At 33.8% G+C, this 19,154-nt stretch overlaps 2 protein-coding genes across 2 annotated transcripts; both read left to right on the forward strand.

Annotated features, from left to right (window-relative positions):
• The first annotated feature begins 3,249 nt into the window (after positions 1-3,249).
• LOC113175323 (olfactory receptor 5W2-like) lies at positions 3,250-4,179 on the forward strand. The gene has a single exon (XM_026379594.2). The coding sequence runs from the start codon at positions 3,250-3,252 to the stop codon at positions 4,177-4,179; it is 930 nt and encodes a 309-aa protein (XP_026235379.1).
• Positions 4,180-16,474: 12,295 nt separating this feature from the next.
• On the forward strand, positions 16,475-17,425 carry LOC113175340 (olfactory receptor 10AG1-like). The gene has a single exon (XM_026379611.2). It carries the CDS (start codon positions 16,481-16,483, stop codon positions 17,423-17,425), a length of 945 nt encoding a protein of 314 aa, XP_026235396.2. The 5' UTR covers positions 16,475-16,480.
• Positions 17,426-19,154: the final 1,729 nt, after the last annotated feature.

A 19,154-nucleotide genomic window follows, 5' to 3' on the forward strand; every position in this document is an offset into this window, starting at 1 on the left:
GGCTCAATGGTTTGAATTTCTAAGTCCATGAGGGAAAGGGATCAATGAGACTAGAAATGTCTTGGGATGGGCCACAGTCCAGCACTACTCTCAGAGTAATCAGCTTGATTCTGTATTGTTGAATATTAAAGAACTGCCTTATTTACGCCTGTTAAAAATTCCTTTCATTCTTAGCAATAATTTATTTGCAGAATGGACAAATGTCATTGCAGAAGTGCAGAATGGATTGCTGGGTGTGCGTTGAGCTGCTTCAGTCCTTCTGCAGTGATCTTTTATGATATCTGGAAAGAGTCACTGTGGCACAATGAAAAAGAATGTTCAATTGGATGTTCATGAATGTTCATGAATGTTCAACCTCCATTCATGAACCCAGCTTGACAACTGCTTTATAAACCTGAAAATAAATTCAAATTCTTTTAAAGATACCAAATATTATATCTTTCTTTTGTCTGGGGAAAAATGAACATGACAAAGACTTACTGGGCTATACTGTTTGACAGCAGAGGGTGACTATATACAATCCAGGTGGAAATGAAAATAAAATTTCTTATCTGTTTTAAAAAAATAATGGTGGCAATAACAATTCTCTATTTTCTATAAATATAGTTTGATCCCCGGTTGATCAATGTGATTTCAGTATCATACTTAATGACACACACTACTTATGATGACAAAGTCAAACGTCATGTTCCAAAGGTTATCTCTCCCTTTGGGTGTGGTTACGGTCCTGCAATATCCATGGATGGACATCCCTGCCTTACAACTGGAGAAATAAATAAGTAAATGTTAAAAATTATATTTATTTCACCTGTTCTTTTTAGTTATACATGACAGTAGAATATAATTTGAAATGTTTATACAAACATGGAATTACTCTAATTAAAATTATTTCAGAATGGAGTAGAAATTATTATTTTAAGGTATTTATTATTTATTTTTAAATGTTTTTGTTAGTTAATAGTGGGCTTCATTTTGACATAATTATACATACATGGAATTTAATTTGCTCATTTTCAGTGCCCAGTATTTCTTCTTTTCTTTCACTCCTGTCTCTTTTTTCTCTTCATCCCCTCTACTGATCTTCCTTCCATGTATTTATTTTATTGATGTTTGGCTGGTGATTTATAGACACAAATAAAGATGAAATTTACCAGATTATACTCAAATATCCACATAGCATACTTTGGTCAATTTTATTCCACAGTTCTTCCCTTTTCCTGATGATTTTTTCTTCTTCTCAAATTTTGAAGAAGCAATATGAATACTATGAAAATTCTTTCTTTACTCCTATAATCTACCTTTTATTTTCATGGGATCCCTCTTTTCTCTTATTTTTCCCTAGCTTGTGTGTATGAGAGAAGACATTCTATCTTTGACTTCTGAGTCGGGCTTATTTCACTTACATAATGTTCTCCAGTTCTTCTGTCATAATTTCATTCTTGTTCATGGCTGAGCAAGATACCATTGTGTATACATAATGTGTGTGAGAGAGTGAGTCTTTCTGTGTATGTGAGTAGGTGAGGAAAGGGATCAACTTGCATTCCACAAAATTTCTGCATTGGTTGGCCACAAAAAGTTTATATTATATTTTACAGATATAAAAATGATTTGCAGCTTTTCCTGACATCGATCAATCTCATAAGGTTACTATAGTGACTAGTTAAAGCTCAATTTTTGCTGAAACTGTTAATATGCATGTAGGGGAAAATATAGACAGAAAAATATGGTTAATCACATCAAAGCCTGTGGGAAATTGCATCAGAGTCCTAACTCCCAGATGCTACTTGTTAAAATAAAAGGCCGTCTCTCCAGTGTTCAGCTATCAACGGTCTACTCATCTGCTCATCTCAGGTAAGTTCTTGAGTATTCAGCTTTAAACACAGAGTTAAAAAAAAAAAAAAACTAAGAAATTTACTATTTTTTTTTACTATTTTAGAAAAAAACATGAGAAATTTATAAGGGAATCATACTTTGCCAGCGATTTGTATTTAAAATGTTCTCTAATGCCAGAAATAGATATTTCCCCCCTCAGAATTAGAAGAATTTGAATGAACTTAATAAAGCCACAAAATCACATCTTTATTTTATTTTTATTTTTTAAAATGTTTATTAGACCTTTATGGTTAGATATAGTACTTTGGTTTATCTCAAATGTGCATGGAAATTGATTTCAGTTCTTGATCCCCTTGATAGAATGTCATACCTTTTATTACTGTGCATGTACACATATGAATTTAAGGAAAATAAACAACAGCATGCAAATTCAACTCCATGTGAATCACATAATATATTTATATAGGTCTAAAATTTACCTACACATATTTATCATCCACATTCCAATTCTCATAAATTAACAAATAATCATCCATATGCACGACACACAGAGGAAAATTATACAAACCCAAGAAAAAGAAGATATATATATATATATATATATATATATATATATATACTCACTGTGCCCCATCAAATTTCCAATTTTTAACAAAAAAGTCCATTTAAATTCAATGAAATGAAAATAGATAAGCTAAATTTTACTTATCCTTTTTCTTTTTAAAATATTCTTTGGTCAGAAGACTCATCAGTGTGTAACAGACCACTGCTACAAGCAGGTTCGGAATATTGTGCCTAGACTGTAACATCCTACTAAGTAAAAGTCAATAAAACTTATTTCATATGTTTCAATACTAAAAAAAAAGTAGGGTAAGAATAGTAGCAGTAAATTTCTTTATTAAGCAGTGGTTTTATTCTATATTTCTAGAATTAATGCCACAATTTTTGAACCTAATCATGATTTTAAAGGAATGTAATGCAATGATTTTTTTCCTTCATGTGAATATTCTGAAGCATAGCAAAAGCTTACTCAAGCATTTTGTAGCCTCATCTCTCAAATATCTGTGTTTTTTCAATGTTATTTTGAATATCAAATGAGATTTCAGTTCATCAAAGTCTAATTCTTGAGGCAAGGGATGCAGACCACACAGATATTAGAAAACATGTAGAAAGTCACAGACTCATGTGTATTTATATCAGAGTTTCTCAACTGTTTATCAGGGATATTTATTTCTAAAAATATTTCCAAGTAATAATGTGTTCAAAAATGACATATGACTAGATGATATTCTTAAGTGATGTGAAAACAATATTCTCCTTTACAGATCCATTGCTGAAGTCTACAAGTACAAAATTGGCATTTATAAAAGTTTTTTATTATTATTTTCTCAAAAGTTTACCTAAGAATAAAGAAGAATGGACAGGGAAAATTGTTCTTTGAAAGAATTCATTTTGATGGGAATTACTGATAACCCTGAGATGAAACTGACCCTATTTATGATATTTCTACTTGTTTACCTTATTAATCTTCTTGGAAACCTTGGAATGATCTTCTTGATTAGAGTGGATCCCCAACTTCATACACCCATGTACTTTTTTCTCAGCCACCTCTCTTTCTGTGACCTCTGCTATTCCACAGCAATTGGGCCCAAGATGCTGGTCAACATATTTACCAAGAACAAGTCAATTCCGTTCTTTGCCTGTGCTCTGCAGTTCTTCATCTCCTGCACCTTTGTAGATTCTGAGTGCATCCTGCTGGCAGTGATGGCCTTCGACAGATACAAAGCCATCAGCAACCCCTTGCACTATACAGTAGACATGTCCAGCAGGATTTGTTCTGTGCTTTTAGCTGGAGTTTACCTGGTGGGAACAGCAGATGCTTTCATACATACAACATTGACCTTTCGCTTATGTTTCTGTGGGTCTAATGAGATTAATCATTTCTTCTGTGACATCCCTCCTATCCTATTACTGTCTTGCTCTGACACACAGGCCAATGAGTTAGCAATATTCACCATTTTTGGTTTCATTGAACTGAGTACCATTTGTGGAGTCCTGGTCTCTTATGGCTACATCATCTCATCTGTCTTTAAGATCCGCTCTGCTGAGGGGAGGCTCAAAGCTTTCTCTACTTGTGCCTCCCACTTAACTGCAGTTGCAATTTTCCAGGGAACTGTGCTCTTCATGTATTTCAGGCCAAGTTCTTCCTACTCTCTAGATCAAGATAAAATGAGCTCATTGTTCTACACCCTTGTGATTCCCATGCTGAACCCTCTGATTTATAGCCTACGGAACAAGGATGTAAAAGAGGCCTTACAAAAAGTGAAAAATAAAATGCAGCTTTAAAGATTTATTATAAGCTCCTCTCTCCCACACATGTGTGATTATTGTTTTCTTAAATTGGCAAGCAATTGCATATAAAAAAACAAAATTTTCTCAAACATTTTAGTTTAATGAAATAAGTATTGATCTTAAAGTCTGGCTATAGGAAAATGTTATAATTCCCTAACCTCTTTAAATTATATAGGATACCACATTCCAGTGGAACACTTTGCTGATCTAATTTTGCCAGATTTTTATTTTTTCTTTTACTCAAAAACTTTCAAATATATTTTAGCTTATTAAGGTTGTACTTTGTCTATGCATTTTGATAATTTATTTTCATAGTAAACATAGTAATCTCTATGGTAAAGCATCCTCTCAGCTATTGGAAGTAGCATGTATTAATTAGCTAAGCATTCAAATACTTCATAATAAACTTCAAAGCCTTTATGAAGTCAAAGCACTGAGGAATAAATTCGAAAAATGTTCAAATCCAATGTGTGGAGAAGGGCTTCTTTGGTTCAAATTTCTCAATTTTGAGTTCTAGAGAAATGCCACTTGGGAAGAGGAATAGATTATAGTATAGGTAAATAGTCTGGCAGTGAGAGGAATCTTGAGGTGGAAGAGCATATTGTGCTTTAGATGCAAAACTGTTTTACATTGTTAAAGAGCAATGAGAAGAACCTGGTTACGGATCTATCTGGGGTAATTGCTAAGGGTCAACTCTTCCTCACTTCTTTCAGTACTTTCTTCCCTTTTCTCTGTCTTGGTTAAATGTCCCCTTTTTAATATCTCACAGACAGCTATCTCCTAAAGGCATTGTTTTAATGTCATCCTGTATATGTTCGAAATATTTGCTTCCAATATGGTATTGCAAGTGTCCTTTCCTTGAAGACACAGTGATGCGTCCCTGTTATGTGAAACAATGGTTTTGTGTTTGTGAGAAGAAAGGGGGAAACAAATAAGTAATAAATTGAAACACTAGATATTTTTAGTGCTGCCAGATGTCACTAAAACAAAAGTTATTTGCTAAGGTGTATGCCTCGAGTATACATATTTTTGAACTTTTGATACATTATGTAAAATTATTGTGGATATAAATATAATAAATTTATAGATACATATGATTGCATTGAAAATAAATATTATGAATCTGTATATTTGGGATATGTGTCTATTTCATCTTTTTCTACTCTAGTATTCTGTTTGCTTAGACAACTGAATCAGCTTGTTGAGAACTAAATTTATGTGTCAATATACATGATGGATTATATATGACTCAAAGTCACTAGAGTTATCTATTACAATTGTGGAAACTAAAAGCCAAGAATGTCCCAGAATTTCTAGTTGGCATTATAAAATGCTTCTGTTTGAAAACATTTCAGAATGAAATGAAAGCCCAAAAATACCCTTTGACTTTCAAGGTAAAATTTATGAGACAAAGTGACCGGTCAGATAATGTTATGGTGGAAGAAACCTAATAACAATACTTTTTTAGATAAAGGCTTTAAAGGTTTCTACATGTACCTTGCTTTCCATAATACGGTCTTTGGGATTTTTGTTATGAGCAACACCACCCCAGAAAACATTGCAATTATTAAAAGTATGTTGGGCTGGGGTTGTGGCTCAGTGGCAGAATGCTTGCCTTAGCATGTATGAGGCACTAGGTTCAATTCTCAGCACCACGTATAAATCAATGAATAAAATAAAGGTTCATCAACATCTAAAAAATTTTGTTTTAAAAGTATGTGCATAATGTGCTCTTAATGGACAACTAATAATACAAAGGTCATTACATGTCTTCTAATCAATACATTTTCCTTAAATATGACACTTAATGAATTACAGCATCTAAACACTGACTTAATCTAACTCTTGGCTCTGTTATCAGCTCTATTTGCTGTGAACTACAGAGAAGAAAAATTTCAAAGTAATACAACCAGGAGTCCCAAATACAATTTATTGAACTTATTAATTCTAGCCCTCCTTCTGTCTCTCCACCAAAATAGAAGTTAAATAACAAATTATTGTTAATATTTTTAGGTGATTCAAAGTTAGGATAAAAAAATTAAGAGTATGTTCCATAATATTCTCCTATTTAGGGATTCCACATATGTCAACACAACATAAAAAATATGATCTATTCTAGCTTATTCATTAAATATGTCTTATTTTCTTCTCTCAGGATCTCTAAATAACATCCTTCTCACATGTCTACTAGTTACTTATCATAAACGATTGTCCAAATATAATTTTCAAAATGACTCTGTGGAGGGATTATTATTGTAGTAAATCTTTTGTTTCTTGACCCTATCCTTTCTTAATGCCACTGAAATCCCTAAGCAAAAGAATTTCATAGCAGTGGTACATTTGGATACATGGGTAGCACAGATAATACTAGTCACAGGCTGTGTAAATGCATTGGTTAGAATTGACCAGTAATGATGTTCAAAGTCTCAATAAAAGAAAGTTTCTATGTTTCAGTCAAGTGTAGCTATTTATTTATTTATTTTATAAAAGGAATTGAATCCAGGAGTGCTTAACCAATAAGCCATATCCCCAGTCCTTTTTTATTTTTTATTTTGAAACAGGGTCATGCTAAATTGCTTAGGGCCTCACTAAATTGCTGAGGCTGGCTTTGAATTTGGGATTCTCCTGCCTAAGCCTCTGGAGCCTCACTGGGATTACAGATGTGAGCCACCCAGCCTGGCAGGTCCACCATTTTTTAAGGGCCATAATTTTTAAGGTCACACACACACACACACACACACACACACACAACAAAAAAAAGGGGGGGGGTGGTGATGAGAATTTACAGGAGTTTATGGTCACAAAGTTTTTTGGTTGTCATACCAAACTACTTGATCTGCAGCAGATTGGTGTGGTTCAATTAGAAGGTAACTTGGGAAATGAGCTGATCTCCAGGGCAGAGAATATTTGGCACACAAAGAGCATTATTAATTCTGAAAATATAATATATTTGAAAAGTCAATAAACCTCTGTTCAAATAAAATACATTGCCAGCCCTTAAAAAATAATCCTCCTTATTTCTCTCTCTTACTTTTCACCCAGTCAAAAAAGGTAAGTATGATGTTTAACCTTGATCCAATAGGTAAGCATGAAAAACTCTTAATTAGTACAATTTTAATTTTATATATATGTATAATATTTTGGGTCAGAAAAGAACAGTTTAGTTTAGGGAAAAAAAAAATATATATATATATATATATATATATATATATATATTTCAAAGCACTAATTTGGATGGTCTTTTTACCTTTCTGTCTTTAATTATTTATTATCAAATGAGGTCAAAATAAAGTGTTTGCAAAACTAATGAATCCCTGTCTTTAAGATTATCATAATTTTTATCATCATCTTCTTCAATGTTAATATTAAAGTGATCTCTATGTGTTAAATGCATTTAGGCATTTTATATTTAAGTATCATATGTTTTATCTGCAGTATATCTGGGAAAGGCCTCTCATAAAAACTATTTCTTGTCAATGCTGAACCAGGTAATGGACAGATATTACTGAATTGGGTTTGCATTCTATCCAGTAATGTCAAAGTATTTCATTGTTTGCTCTGATAATTATTTTGTGTTAATGTCCTACATTGTATTAATTTAAAATCAATAAACATTAATGAAATTTGACTATTGTATGATAGTATATTTAAAAATTTTTAATTGTACAGCCTTTTTTAAAACTTTTTTTTTAGTTGATGGACCTTTGTTTTATTTATTTATTTTATTATATACAGTGATGAGAATCACACCCAGTGCCTCAGACATGCCAGGCAAGCATTCTACCACTGAGCCACAATCCAGACCTGTTGTATAGTCTTATCCTGAATTCTTATCTAAGTAATGTCATTCTTAGCTACTTATTGAAGATTTTAAAAACTTAGTTATAGAATTTTCCTTTTTATGTGATCATTTGATTTTTTTCTTTTAATTTTAAGCTGATACAAAATGTTCATATTTATGTGACACCATGTGACATTTCCATATATGTATACTTGCATAATGCTTAAATGAATGTAAAACTCACTTCTTGAACACTCACATTTCTTTATGGTAAAACATTTCTTAAAGATACTTTTTTTTCTTTCTTTTTCTTTTTCTCTCTTTCTTTATATATTTTAGTAGTATTGGGTATTGAACCCTGAGGAGGAGGGGCTCTTCTGTCTCCTTTTGCTTCATCTCATTTCTTTGGTGTAGGCTAGATAATAACCACCTTACATGCTAAATTATTTGAAAGCTCAGATGGATGGGACTAATGTCCTGCGACAAGACACATTTCTAACCATGTGCTAAGATTGGTAGATCTGTACAGTGACCAAGATTTCCTCTTCAAACATACATAGACAGAAGTGGGGAAGAGGCTATGTTGTGTTTCCTAGGGCATCCTAAGTTAAACCTCAAGCCCTTTTTTTTTTATTTTATTTTGAAACAGACTCTCACTAGGTTGCTGAGGCTAGCCCCAGTCCCTTGAGTAGCTGAGATTACAGATTAGCACACAATTCCTCACTATCTAGATACTCCTGTTTAAGCAACAATATGACTTTGCTGTCTATAGTGGCCCTACTGGGCAATGGCATGCCAGAAATTTCTAGTGTAACTACAAGAACATAGTACACATAAACCAACCTCATCCCATCTCTCTACTCCCTTTTCCTCAGCTCTCTTAATCACCACCATTATACTCTTGTTTCTGGGGAATCAAGTTAGAACATCTTCATAATGTCTAAAATCAAGACCATTATATAACTATGGAAAATTGTTTAAATATTTTAAGTACTTCAGCATATTGACTGACGTACTACAAATGATTAAAAAAAATACATTTAGCATTGTTTTACCCAGTCACAGAAAGTCCTTAGGATGCCCAAGGAAGCACAGCCTAGCCACTTCCCCACTTCTGTCTATGTATGTTTGAAGAGGAAATCTTGGTCACTGTACAGATCTACCAGTCTTAGCACATGTTTAGAGATATGTCTTGTTGCAGGACGTTAGTCCCCATCCAAGCCTTCAAATAACTTAGCATGTAAAGTGGTTATTATCTAGCCCATGCCAAAGAAATGAGGTGAAGTGCTACTCTAAGAAGAGCAAAAGGAAACAGAAGCAAAGTGCACAGCCTAAAGTAAAGCTGCTCACCTGAGCTGCTAGCTTTATTTATATCAATAGGTTACTTTAGGTCATTGGCATCATTAGTACACATTGTTCATTGTATCACTAGGAAGCTTACAGATTTAGCAACATTATGAAGCCAATTCCTCAGTTACATACTAAGTTGCAATGTTCAATGTTAAGAGCATTTTTTAAATTTGTTTTAGTAGTACTGGGTATTGAACCCTGGGGAGGAAGGGCTCTTCTGTCTCCTTTTGCTTCATCTCCTTTCTTTGGTATAGGCTAGATCTTGTGTTAGACTCAAGAAAGACAATTGTATAAAATCACTGTTATGTGGACAGGTTTAGGCTCAGTGAAACATTGTGGTTGTCTTAACAAGAGAGTTCCTTTATTCTCAGGAACTGACTGTCTGAGATCAAGGTCTCTAGCCCAAAGCCTCCTCATGAAGGACATTGCCATAGCAGGTAGACATTGCACATGTATTAGTTATCTTACTACTTCTAGGGAGAAACTGAAGAATATTCCAAGTGTGGAAAACAGGGCACTTATTACCCTCCGGGAGTTTGCTTGCCAGATGAATGCTGCCTTGTACATTTCCACAGCCAGAATCCTTATAGATCCCCTTTTCTGTTTTATATAGCATTTTGGATGAATAACATTTTTTTTCTTTAATATTGGCAGAGGCAAAAAAAAAAGAGAGAAAGAAAAAATAGGGTAGGCAATGACAGTAACATGTATAACATAATAATCCCAGTGTTAGTACACACCATCTATGAACAAGGAGTCTGATTTTTCTGGATTTCTCATTGCTAGGGAACAACAGCAGAATAACATTATCATAAGTATCAAAACAATTCCTGAGTTTTGTGTAAGTTTAGCAAACAAAGCAGTAACCAAGTTTCCAGAAGTGCATTTGAATCCCCTTTAAGCCAACAGCTGTTGAGCTGAGGCTGTTAATGATTTTATATCTCCCCGTATCTCAAGGCACTCTTGCAGCCTTTCTTCTCTTTTGAAGAGAGTGATCATCTTTTTGTTTAATGGAGTCCTCCTCATCCAGAGTCAAATGAAACTTGGGGATCAGGTTGTGAAGTCCCTGATGCCCATGTATAATTGACAGATCTTATGCATCAAGATGAAATCCAAATAGGACCTGTTGGTGTAAGCATAGTACTATATATCTTTTCCCCCATATGATCAGAAGCATAAGGTCTTATCCTCCTGGGTCTGGTGGAATCCCATATTTTAAATAAATTTTTGATGATGGCTGTTTGGAAAGAAAATGTCAATCCAATGCAGATCACCAGTTGTGAGTATTAACTTTGTGTAACATGTTGAGTGCATTAACTGTAAATAAAATGATATATAAGTCATTATTAACATGAGAAAGGCTAGGTGCCTGTTTTGTTTTTATTTAAAAAGATATGTTTTAAGAGTACAACATGCTTATTCAACTAAAGCCTGTCCAGTAGGGTTATGAAGAATTCCATGAGTTAACATTATATTCTATTGATTACAAAATTGTACAAAAGCATGGAATGTATATGCAGGAGCATTATCTGTTTTTAAATAAGCATGTTTTCCCATATTAGCAAAGCAGAGAAATAATAAATATTAAATGTAATTAGATGCATTTTTTTAGACCAGAGGGCACAACCCCAAATAAACCCAGAGTGAGTATCAATAGAAATATGAAGAAAGGAATAAGGATAAAAAGGAGGGAAATGAGTAACATCCATTTTCAAAGTGCATTAGAATGCACGCCTCATGAATTTATAGATTCCCACATAGGAGCCTGGAAAGGTGTACATTGATAACAGTTATCGACAATGGTATGAGCTTGTTGGGAAGTGAGCAAGTGTTATGATGAAAAAATCCATGAGCTTTTGAAAATAAAGAATAAAGGGATGGCATAGCTTTGTCTGTGGGGCATTACTGTCTGTCAGAGGTTCAGGAATTTTGGTGTGGCTTCATACATTAGTGAGGAAGACAGGAGATATATGATACTGAAAAAAGAGTTTAAAATGTTAAAAAATAGTAAATTGAAATCAATTTCAGGAGATAAAACAGCTATATAAATATGAGGAACAATTTTATCTATATATTGAGAATCTATAATAATGTTTAAAGTAGTAGAAAATAATCTCAGCATCAAGATAAAGGTGTCTAATTCAGCTTGCTGTGGAGAGATTTGAGGCAGGGTATAATAGTTATTCAATTTACCACTAATCAAAACAGATATTATTCCTCTTTTGTTTAGTTTCATCTGCATATTTGTTAACCCATCTACAAGAGGAATGGTAGAAATTAAGGAAGAAGGGAAATGTGTAACTTGATATAACAAAGAGAATTGGCCATCAAGAGGCATGTGAAAAGCACTTGGTGCTAAAAAAATCTGTTAATACAACTTGATAGTCGGGGGAGAACTGTAAGTATTAGAGATGTAAAGTTTTTTCATAAGTAAAGTATTAAAAATGCTTGTCCATACCTGTAAAGAATAAAATTTTAGTATGGCCATCAGCAATTAATCGAGAATATACATCAGCAAAAAGGAAAATATTACTGCCTGAAAAATGAGACTATAATCATTTTTATGTATATATATATATATATATATATATATATATATATAATTCTTGATTATAAATAGTAATTACTGCTGTAGATTTTTTTTTTTAGCAAAAACTACCAATGGTAATGGCATAATAGGTATAGGAAGTTGATCCACCATATTGTTGATAGTTTTGTTATTTTTTTATAAAGCCTGTTTTAGAGAGGGAGTCAGATAAAGAGTGGAGGTAGAGTCCTATTGTTTCTTTAACAACTGGAAAAAAGGAGAGATCAGTTGGACATTAGCTATAATTTTTAATTAATTTATTTAAGAAACCATACTTATGAAAATTAATCCCATTTATGTTAAATTTAATTGACTTGTTTTAATTATTTTAATTGTAAAATAAAAATATCAGAAAAATATGGTTGATAGTATCAATCACCTCTTTCCTGTTGAAGAAAAATTTTAGAAGTAATGGATATTATATTGTATTTTAGATATTCTTTAGAAATTAAGACTTTAATGTTTGGCCACCAAGAAAAACCCATGAGCCAGAACCTTAAAGACACTTATCTATTTATTCATTTATTCATCTATATATATTTATTTATTTATTTATTTATTTATTTATTATTGATTTGAATTAGATTATTTGGATTTATTTAATTTTTAAATTTTAGTTGATGAGCACTCATTTATTTAAATAACTATTTAATACCACGTATGTAATATATAGACATCAGAAAGGCCTGTATAATTGGAAATCTCAGATATAAAATCCAACAGCCATGATGGACATTGAAATCAAAGGTTTCAGATAGCTGGCTATTTGTCCTTCAGATTATCAGATTTATCCCCAGCATCACTATGTTTATATTCCTCTAAGGATTTCTTAAAAGAAATTTTTGAATGTATTTATGAATTAACTCTGGAGAAATTGAAATTTGGACAAAGACAGAATGTAAAAAGTTTTACAGTTAGATAAAATAAGACTGATCAGAAAAATACATTAACTTATGTGAAATATTAGAAAAACTTACATGGTCACGATACTATCTTTTTCATCAGGTCAGAGTATACTTTTAGCTCAGATAAGAGTCAATTTAAAGTCTGTGAAATTTTCAGAACTTTTTTTTGAAGAAAGCTTGTATATTTGGAATTTTTATATGTTTGTATTTCTGTTCTCTAACATTAGGGAGAAACTGGTTTAGAAAGCTGGCTGAAAACAGATAAGATAGCCTGCCAAGCAGCTTACATTTAAAAGGGACACTTTTTTTTCTTCTTTTGTCTAAACTGGTTTTTCATAAACCTAGAAAATGGTATAGGCCGTGTAATTCATTTTTTAAATGCAAGACTGGGAAGGTTAGAGATCCAGCAAAAGCAAAAAAAATAAAGAAAACTACTATAACCGTTTATTTTTTAAAAAATAAGATTATTCTTTTAAAGCATGGTGTTGCAGTTTATATTCTTTCTGAAAAGTTCTTTTTCCTTTTTGTTTTAAATCTTGTAAATTTTGTAATAGTTTCCACACATGGTTGAATATGAATAATGATTTATTGTGGATTGGAAGGGGCAGAGCATGGTAGACACAGGGAGCTTTCAGACATTTTCTAATTTTTGCTTCCTACCCTTAGTATCAGTATCCAATAGCCTGTAGCTGGCCAATCATTTAAACTAGGAGTTAATTTAGGTCTACCTTCAGTAATTGATAAACATGCTCCAGTGACAATAGAGCCAAACTTTGTATTTCCCCTTTCATTTAAAGGTTGTTGAAATGAAACATAGGGAATCACAAACAATTGAGCAATAGAGGATTTGGGGGTGAGGTTGGAAAAACGGATTCTCCCTCCTTTTGCCCTGGGTCAGTAGATTGCAATTCTTTAAATAACAGCAAAAGTTAATTGCTTATATTCTGGTTGGCTGGCAGGATTTAGCTTAATAAGGAAAAACAGTTAAATTATGAGATTTTTCTTCCTCCAGTATTTGCTGCTTACCTTCAGGGTTCTAGGTGGGGGTGGAGTGATCGCAGATGCCAGCTGCAGCAGGAGTGGTGTCAGATAATTTAAAGGAGGGCTGAGGTTGTGGCTCAGCGGTAGAGTGAAACCCTAGCATGTGCGAGGCCCTGGGTTCGATCCTCAACACCACATAAAAATAAGTAAAATAAAGGTGTTGTGTCCAACTACAACTAAAAACAATTTTTTAAAATGATAATTAAATGGAACCACACACCCAGGTGGGGACTGTGGTGGATGGGGGAAGGGGAGCAGCTTGTTGGGTGCAGGAGGGAAAGAGAGCATGGGTTGAGAAGCAGAGGCCTTACCAATAACATCACAACAATGAAATCAAGCTTGTAGCACAAGCACATGAGGTCGTGGCTCCCAATGAAGCTTCTTACCTATATCATCCCAATCTTTTGTACCACTTTCTGGGTAGGAGGGCCAATGAGAATCTATCTCTGCCAGCAAAGCAAGGTTAGCATTACTTACATTTTGTCCAGCATTGCAAACTAAGTCAGAAAGTTCAGCCCAATGATGTCAATGTTAAGCATTAGATAGGGAATTCATAGCTTACCAGAAGAAATGAGTGCCAACTGATGAAAGACAGGCATCAAAGCCTGTTCCAGGCAGTAAGCTTACTCCCTTCCCCCATCAAAAAGGAAGAGGCCCCTGTTCAGTTTAATAGGGCCTCTAGAATCCCTTGGACTGGGAGACTATAACAGAGAGTTGGGACAGGACCACCCCTTGTCCCAAGTTGTTTGGCACCAGTTGTAAGGTCTGAAAAAGGAAACAGAAGTAAAGTAAAGTGCAGAGCTAAAAGCAAAGCTGATTGCCTGAGCTGATAGCTTTATTTATTTCAATAGGTTACTTTAGGTCATTGGCATCATTAGTACACATTGTTCATTGTATCACTAGGCAGGTTACAGACATAGCAGCATTATGCAGCTTATTGCTAAGTTATATACTAAGTTGCAATGTGCAATGTTAAGAGCTTTGTGTAGCTCTCAAGAAAGTGGATTGTATAAAGTTACTTTTATGTGGACAAGTTTAGGCTCAGTGAAACATTGTAGTTGTCTAACAAGAGAGTTCCTTTATTTTCAGGAGCTGAGTGTCTGAGATCAAGGTGGAGGCTGATAAAACTCCAGCCCAAAGCCTTCTCATGAAGGACATTACCATAGCAGGTAGGCATTGCACATGTTTAAGTTACCTTACTAGTTATAGGGAGAAACTGAAGAATATTCCAAGTGTGGAAAACAGAGTACCTGTTATCCTCTGGGAGTTTACTCATTAGAGGAATGCTGCCTTGTACATTACCTGCCACCTTTGCAAAAGTGGATGAAACTACCATAATTTTTACACATCTTCTCTCCCATCCTCCCTAACTCATGGACATGAAAATTGAAAGACATGTAAAACATATTTAATCTGCTATGGAGAAGCTGGGTCTGCATTCAGGCTAGAAGCCAATCTTACACCTTGTAACCTATTCAAATGAAGCAACCACTTTGCCTTATTCATGATATATTCAAGAAGTTATCAAATTTAAGTTTGTGAAAAAAATATGTAATACATAATAATAATAATAATAATAATAATAATAATAATAATAATAATACAAGTATTAAAATAAGCTTGCAATCTAGGTTTAGAGATAAGAAAAGAACATAATAAAAATATAGTCATACTACAGTATAATCAATCATGTTGGTGAATGTAACACACACACACACATGCAAGGAAAAAAAACTTCATGAACAAAATGAGGTCAGAAGCAAACAGCAATGAGAGCACATGAGAGGTTTATGATGATCTCAGAGGTGAGTTGTGAAAGATGTTTCTTTTATACAATATACAATAGCTATGTACTCAAATGCTCACATTCATGTTAGAATTGATTTTCTGAACAAAGATGTTACCATTGCCTACTTCTCTCTTCAATTTTCCCTAACAAAAAGAATAACTTGGCATTCCTTTTCTTCTCACTGGAAATTCTGAATAAAATTCATGACTGCCAGTTCAATACACTATATACTGATATGCATCTACAATTTACAAAAGTAAATAATATTTCATAATATTTAATGGATACTTTTATTATTTCTGAATAATAAAATTACCACGATTATGCAGAAAGTCAAAGCTAAACAACATATTGGAAATATTATAGAAAAACCACAATGTGTAAAAATTTACTATGTTGATGCCTAAAAGTTATTTTAGATAGCACACAATACATTTACTTAAAGATAAAATTTATTTTGCATTAATAATAGGAGAAATTGGGTCTGAAATGTGAAGGAAAAAAAATGGTTACTTAAAGAAAATCATTCCAAAAATGGGTATACATTCAGATTTAAAGTTTTTAGAAGTTCAAATGAATAGAAAGATTTAAAATGATATATCTTATAAGGATAAAAAAAAGAAATCTGTCTTCAGGGAGGAAAAAAAGATGAAAATTGTTCATATAGACACATGCATTAATAATGATAAACTTAACTCTAATATTAGATTCCTGGAAGTGATACTTTTGTTCCCTGAGGGAACAGGAAAATCTGAATGCTCATCATCATTAGATTATACATGGGAAAACAAGAGCCCTAGAGAGTGAAATGATTTCTACTTCTGGTTAAATCTTTGCAACAGATGAAGCATGAAGAGAGAGAAACAGAATACAATGTCTCCACAGTGGTGCATTTTGTCCTGCTGGGATTTTCTGAACTTCCAAACCTCCAAGGCTTTCTCTCTGGAGTGTTCTCCATCATTTACATGGTTATCCTCATTGGAAACAGTCTCATAGTCATAATAACCAGGTTGGACCCTGTGCTGCACAAACCCATGTATTTTTTCCTGGGACATTTTTCTATACTGGAAATCTGTTATGTTTCAGTCACACTCCCCAGGTATCTCATCAGCCTTTGGACTCAGGATAAGAACATCTCCTTACTGAGCTGTGCCACCCAATTGTGCTTCTTCCTTATACTGGGCACCACAGAAAGTTTCCTCCTGGCTGTGATGTCTTATGACCGCTATGTAGCCATCTGCAACCCTCTGCACTATCCTGTAGTCATGAACCCAAAGAAGTGCCATCAACTGGCCATTGGCTCCTGGTTTGGGGGAGTGCCAGTAGAGATAGGGCAAACATGGCAGATATTCTCTCTGCATTTCTGTCATTCTAACCAAATCAACCACTTCTTCTGTGACATACCCCCAATTTTCAAGCTAGCCTGTGGGGACACCTCAGTGCACGAAGTGTCTGTATATGTAGTAGTGATATTGATTGGGGCAATACCTTGTATTTTGATTCTTGTCTCTTATACCAAGATCATTGCCACCATTCTGAGGTTGCCAACAGCCCAAGGACGCACTAAGGCATTCTCCACTTGCTCCTCCCACCTGCTGGTTGTGGTTTTATTTTTTGGATCAGCTTCCATTACCTACTTCAGGCCCAAATCCAGCCATTCTGCAGGAACTAACAAACTTATCTCTCTTTTCTACACCATAGTGACTCCTATGTTCAATCCTGTGATATACACTCTCAGGAACCAGGATGTGATTGCTGCACTCAGAAGATTATTTCTTAAAGCATAGTGGTCTGAGTTTACTAGAGGTTGTTTCACCATTTTGTCACATATCAGACAAACATTCCAACTCTCTGCATTCTACTTTTGAGAGGGTAATACCTTCAAACTTATGCTGTATTTTTGTCATTTAAATTTTAGTCTGGGATTAACTTTCTTCACATATGTATAGGGAAATTTATCTATCATTGTGATCCCATATAAAGAAATTAATTATCATGCATAAAATTTTAAAGTGATAACATTGGACCTATAAACATATGAGCAGAATTCAAAATATTAGGACTCATACATTAAATTTAAAGGAATATTTAAATTTACCTAATCTGAACCATATAGGCTGGCATTCTTTTTTATTATACTGTAGGTAAGACATAGTTACCAAGGGTAGTTGTACAATGAATCCTTGTTCAGGAAATAATACAATGAATAAATCGATAAGTGAATGTCACTTTGCCCTACCACAGAATTCTCACACACACACACACACACACACACACACACACATATATATATATATATATATATATATATATATATATATATATATATAATATTTTGCACCCTATGCACCCAAGTGGAATACTTCCTGAATAGTGACAAAAGTAAAGTTATATGGGACAGGTACACTGGTGCATACCTGTAATCCCAGAAATTCAGGTGGCTGAGGCAAGATGATCTCAAGCTTGAGTCTCCATCTGTGGCTTATCAAGATCTTCAGCATGTTAGTAAAACCTTGTCACAAAATTAAAGAATGAAAAAAAAAAAAAGGACTGAGATCTTAGCTGAGCTGTAAAGGATCACTGTATAAAATACCAAAAATTATACGAAAAAGGAAAAAGAAAAGCTTACATGAATGCAGGTCTCATTCTCATCCTAGTAATTTGCCATGATAGTACATAATGTAATACAACACTACTGTCTTTAAAAACTGACTTTCTTTTACGCATATACTTTCCTCCTTTGATGTCATGGTCCCAAGATATCTTGCATAATTATTTTTTGTCTTCCAACTCTTTTTTTTTGGTGATACTGATAATTGAACCCAGGTTTTTATGTACCCTAGGATTGTCCTCTACCCTAAGCCACATCTCCAGCCTCCAGCCCTCATTTCTTTCTTTACTTCACTCCAAAAGCCACTCTTTAACCTATTTCTATTTTATGAAATATCTACAAGTACAAATGGTCAAGGATGTCTTGGAAACTACTTTCAGGAATATGTAAAGTCCACACAGCTGAACTACATTACCTCATGTCTGCTTTCATGCTTTTAAACTAATCTAAAGTTTTAGAATTATGAAATCTGTGAGCTGACATTGAGGAAAGGAGCATTAATCAGCAGGATGAGAAAAGTCCACCCATCCACTACCATAATCTCAAATAAGTTGTCTTTCTGTTTATTTGTTTTGCACATCTGAACATCATTCCATCCTGTAGCTTTAGCTGTGATAGAGTACACAATGCATGAACATGTTAGCTCCTGTCCTGGATATACAACATTTCTACTTTATCAACCTATAAGCATCCTCCACATTGGTGTATGTTATTCTTGAAAATATATATGCATGTTTCTCTTACCATTTAATATTTTATATTGAATTTGGAATTTTGCATAAAGTTTGTGAGGAAGACCATGCTGATATGACTGTGGTGATAAAGGTGTAGTTTATAGAGAAGATGATTGTGGTAGTTGTTTATTTTCTGAAATTTGATAAAGCAGGAATCACAATGAAACTGGC

This window comes from Urocitellus parryii, chromosome 4, assembly GCF_045843805.1.
Source record: "Urocitellus parryii isolate mUroPar1 chromosome 4, mUroPar1.hap1, whole genome shotgun sequence".
NCBI classification, from domain to species: domain Eukaryota; kingdom Metazoa; phylum Chordata; class Mammalia; order Rodentia; family Sciuridae; genus Urocitellus; species Urocitellus parryii.

Coding starts and splice junctions, on each gene's coding strand:
- LOC113175323 (XM_026379594.2), top strand. CDS start 3,250: ATGGACAGGGAAAATTGTTCTTTGAAAGAATTCATTTTGATGGGAATT.
- LOC113175340 (XM_026379611.2), top strand. CDS start 16,481: ATGAAGCATGAAGAGAGAGAAACAGAATACAATGTCTCCACAGTGGTG.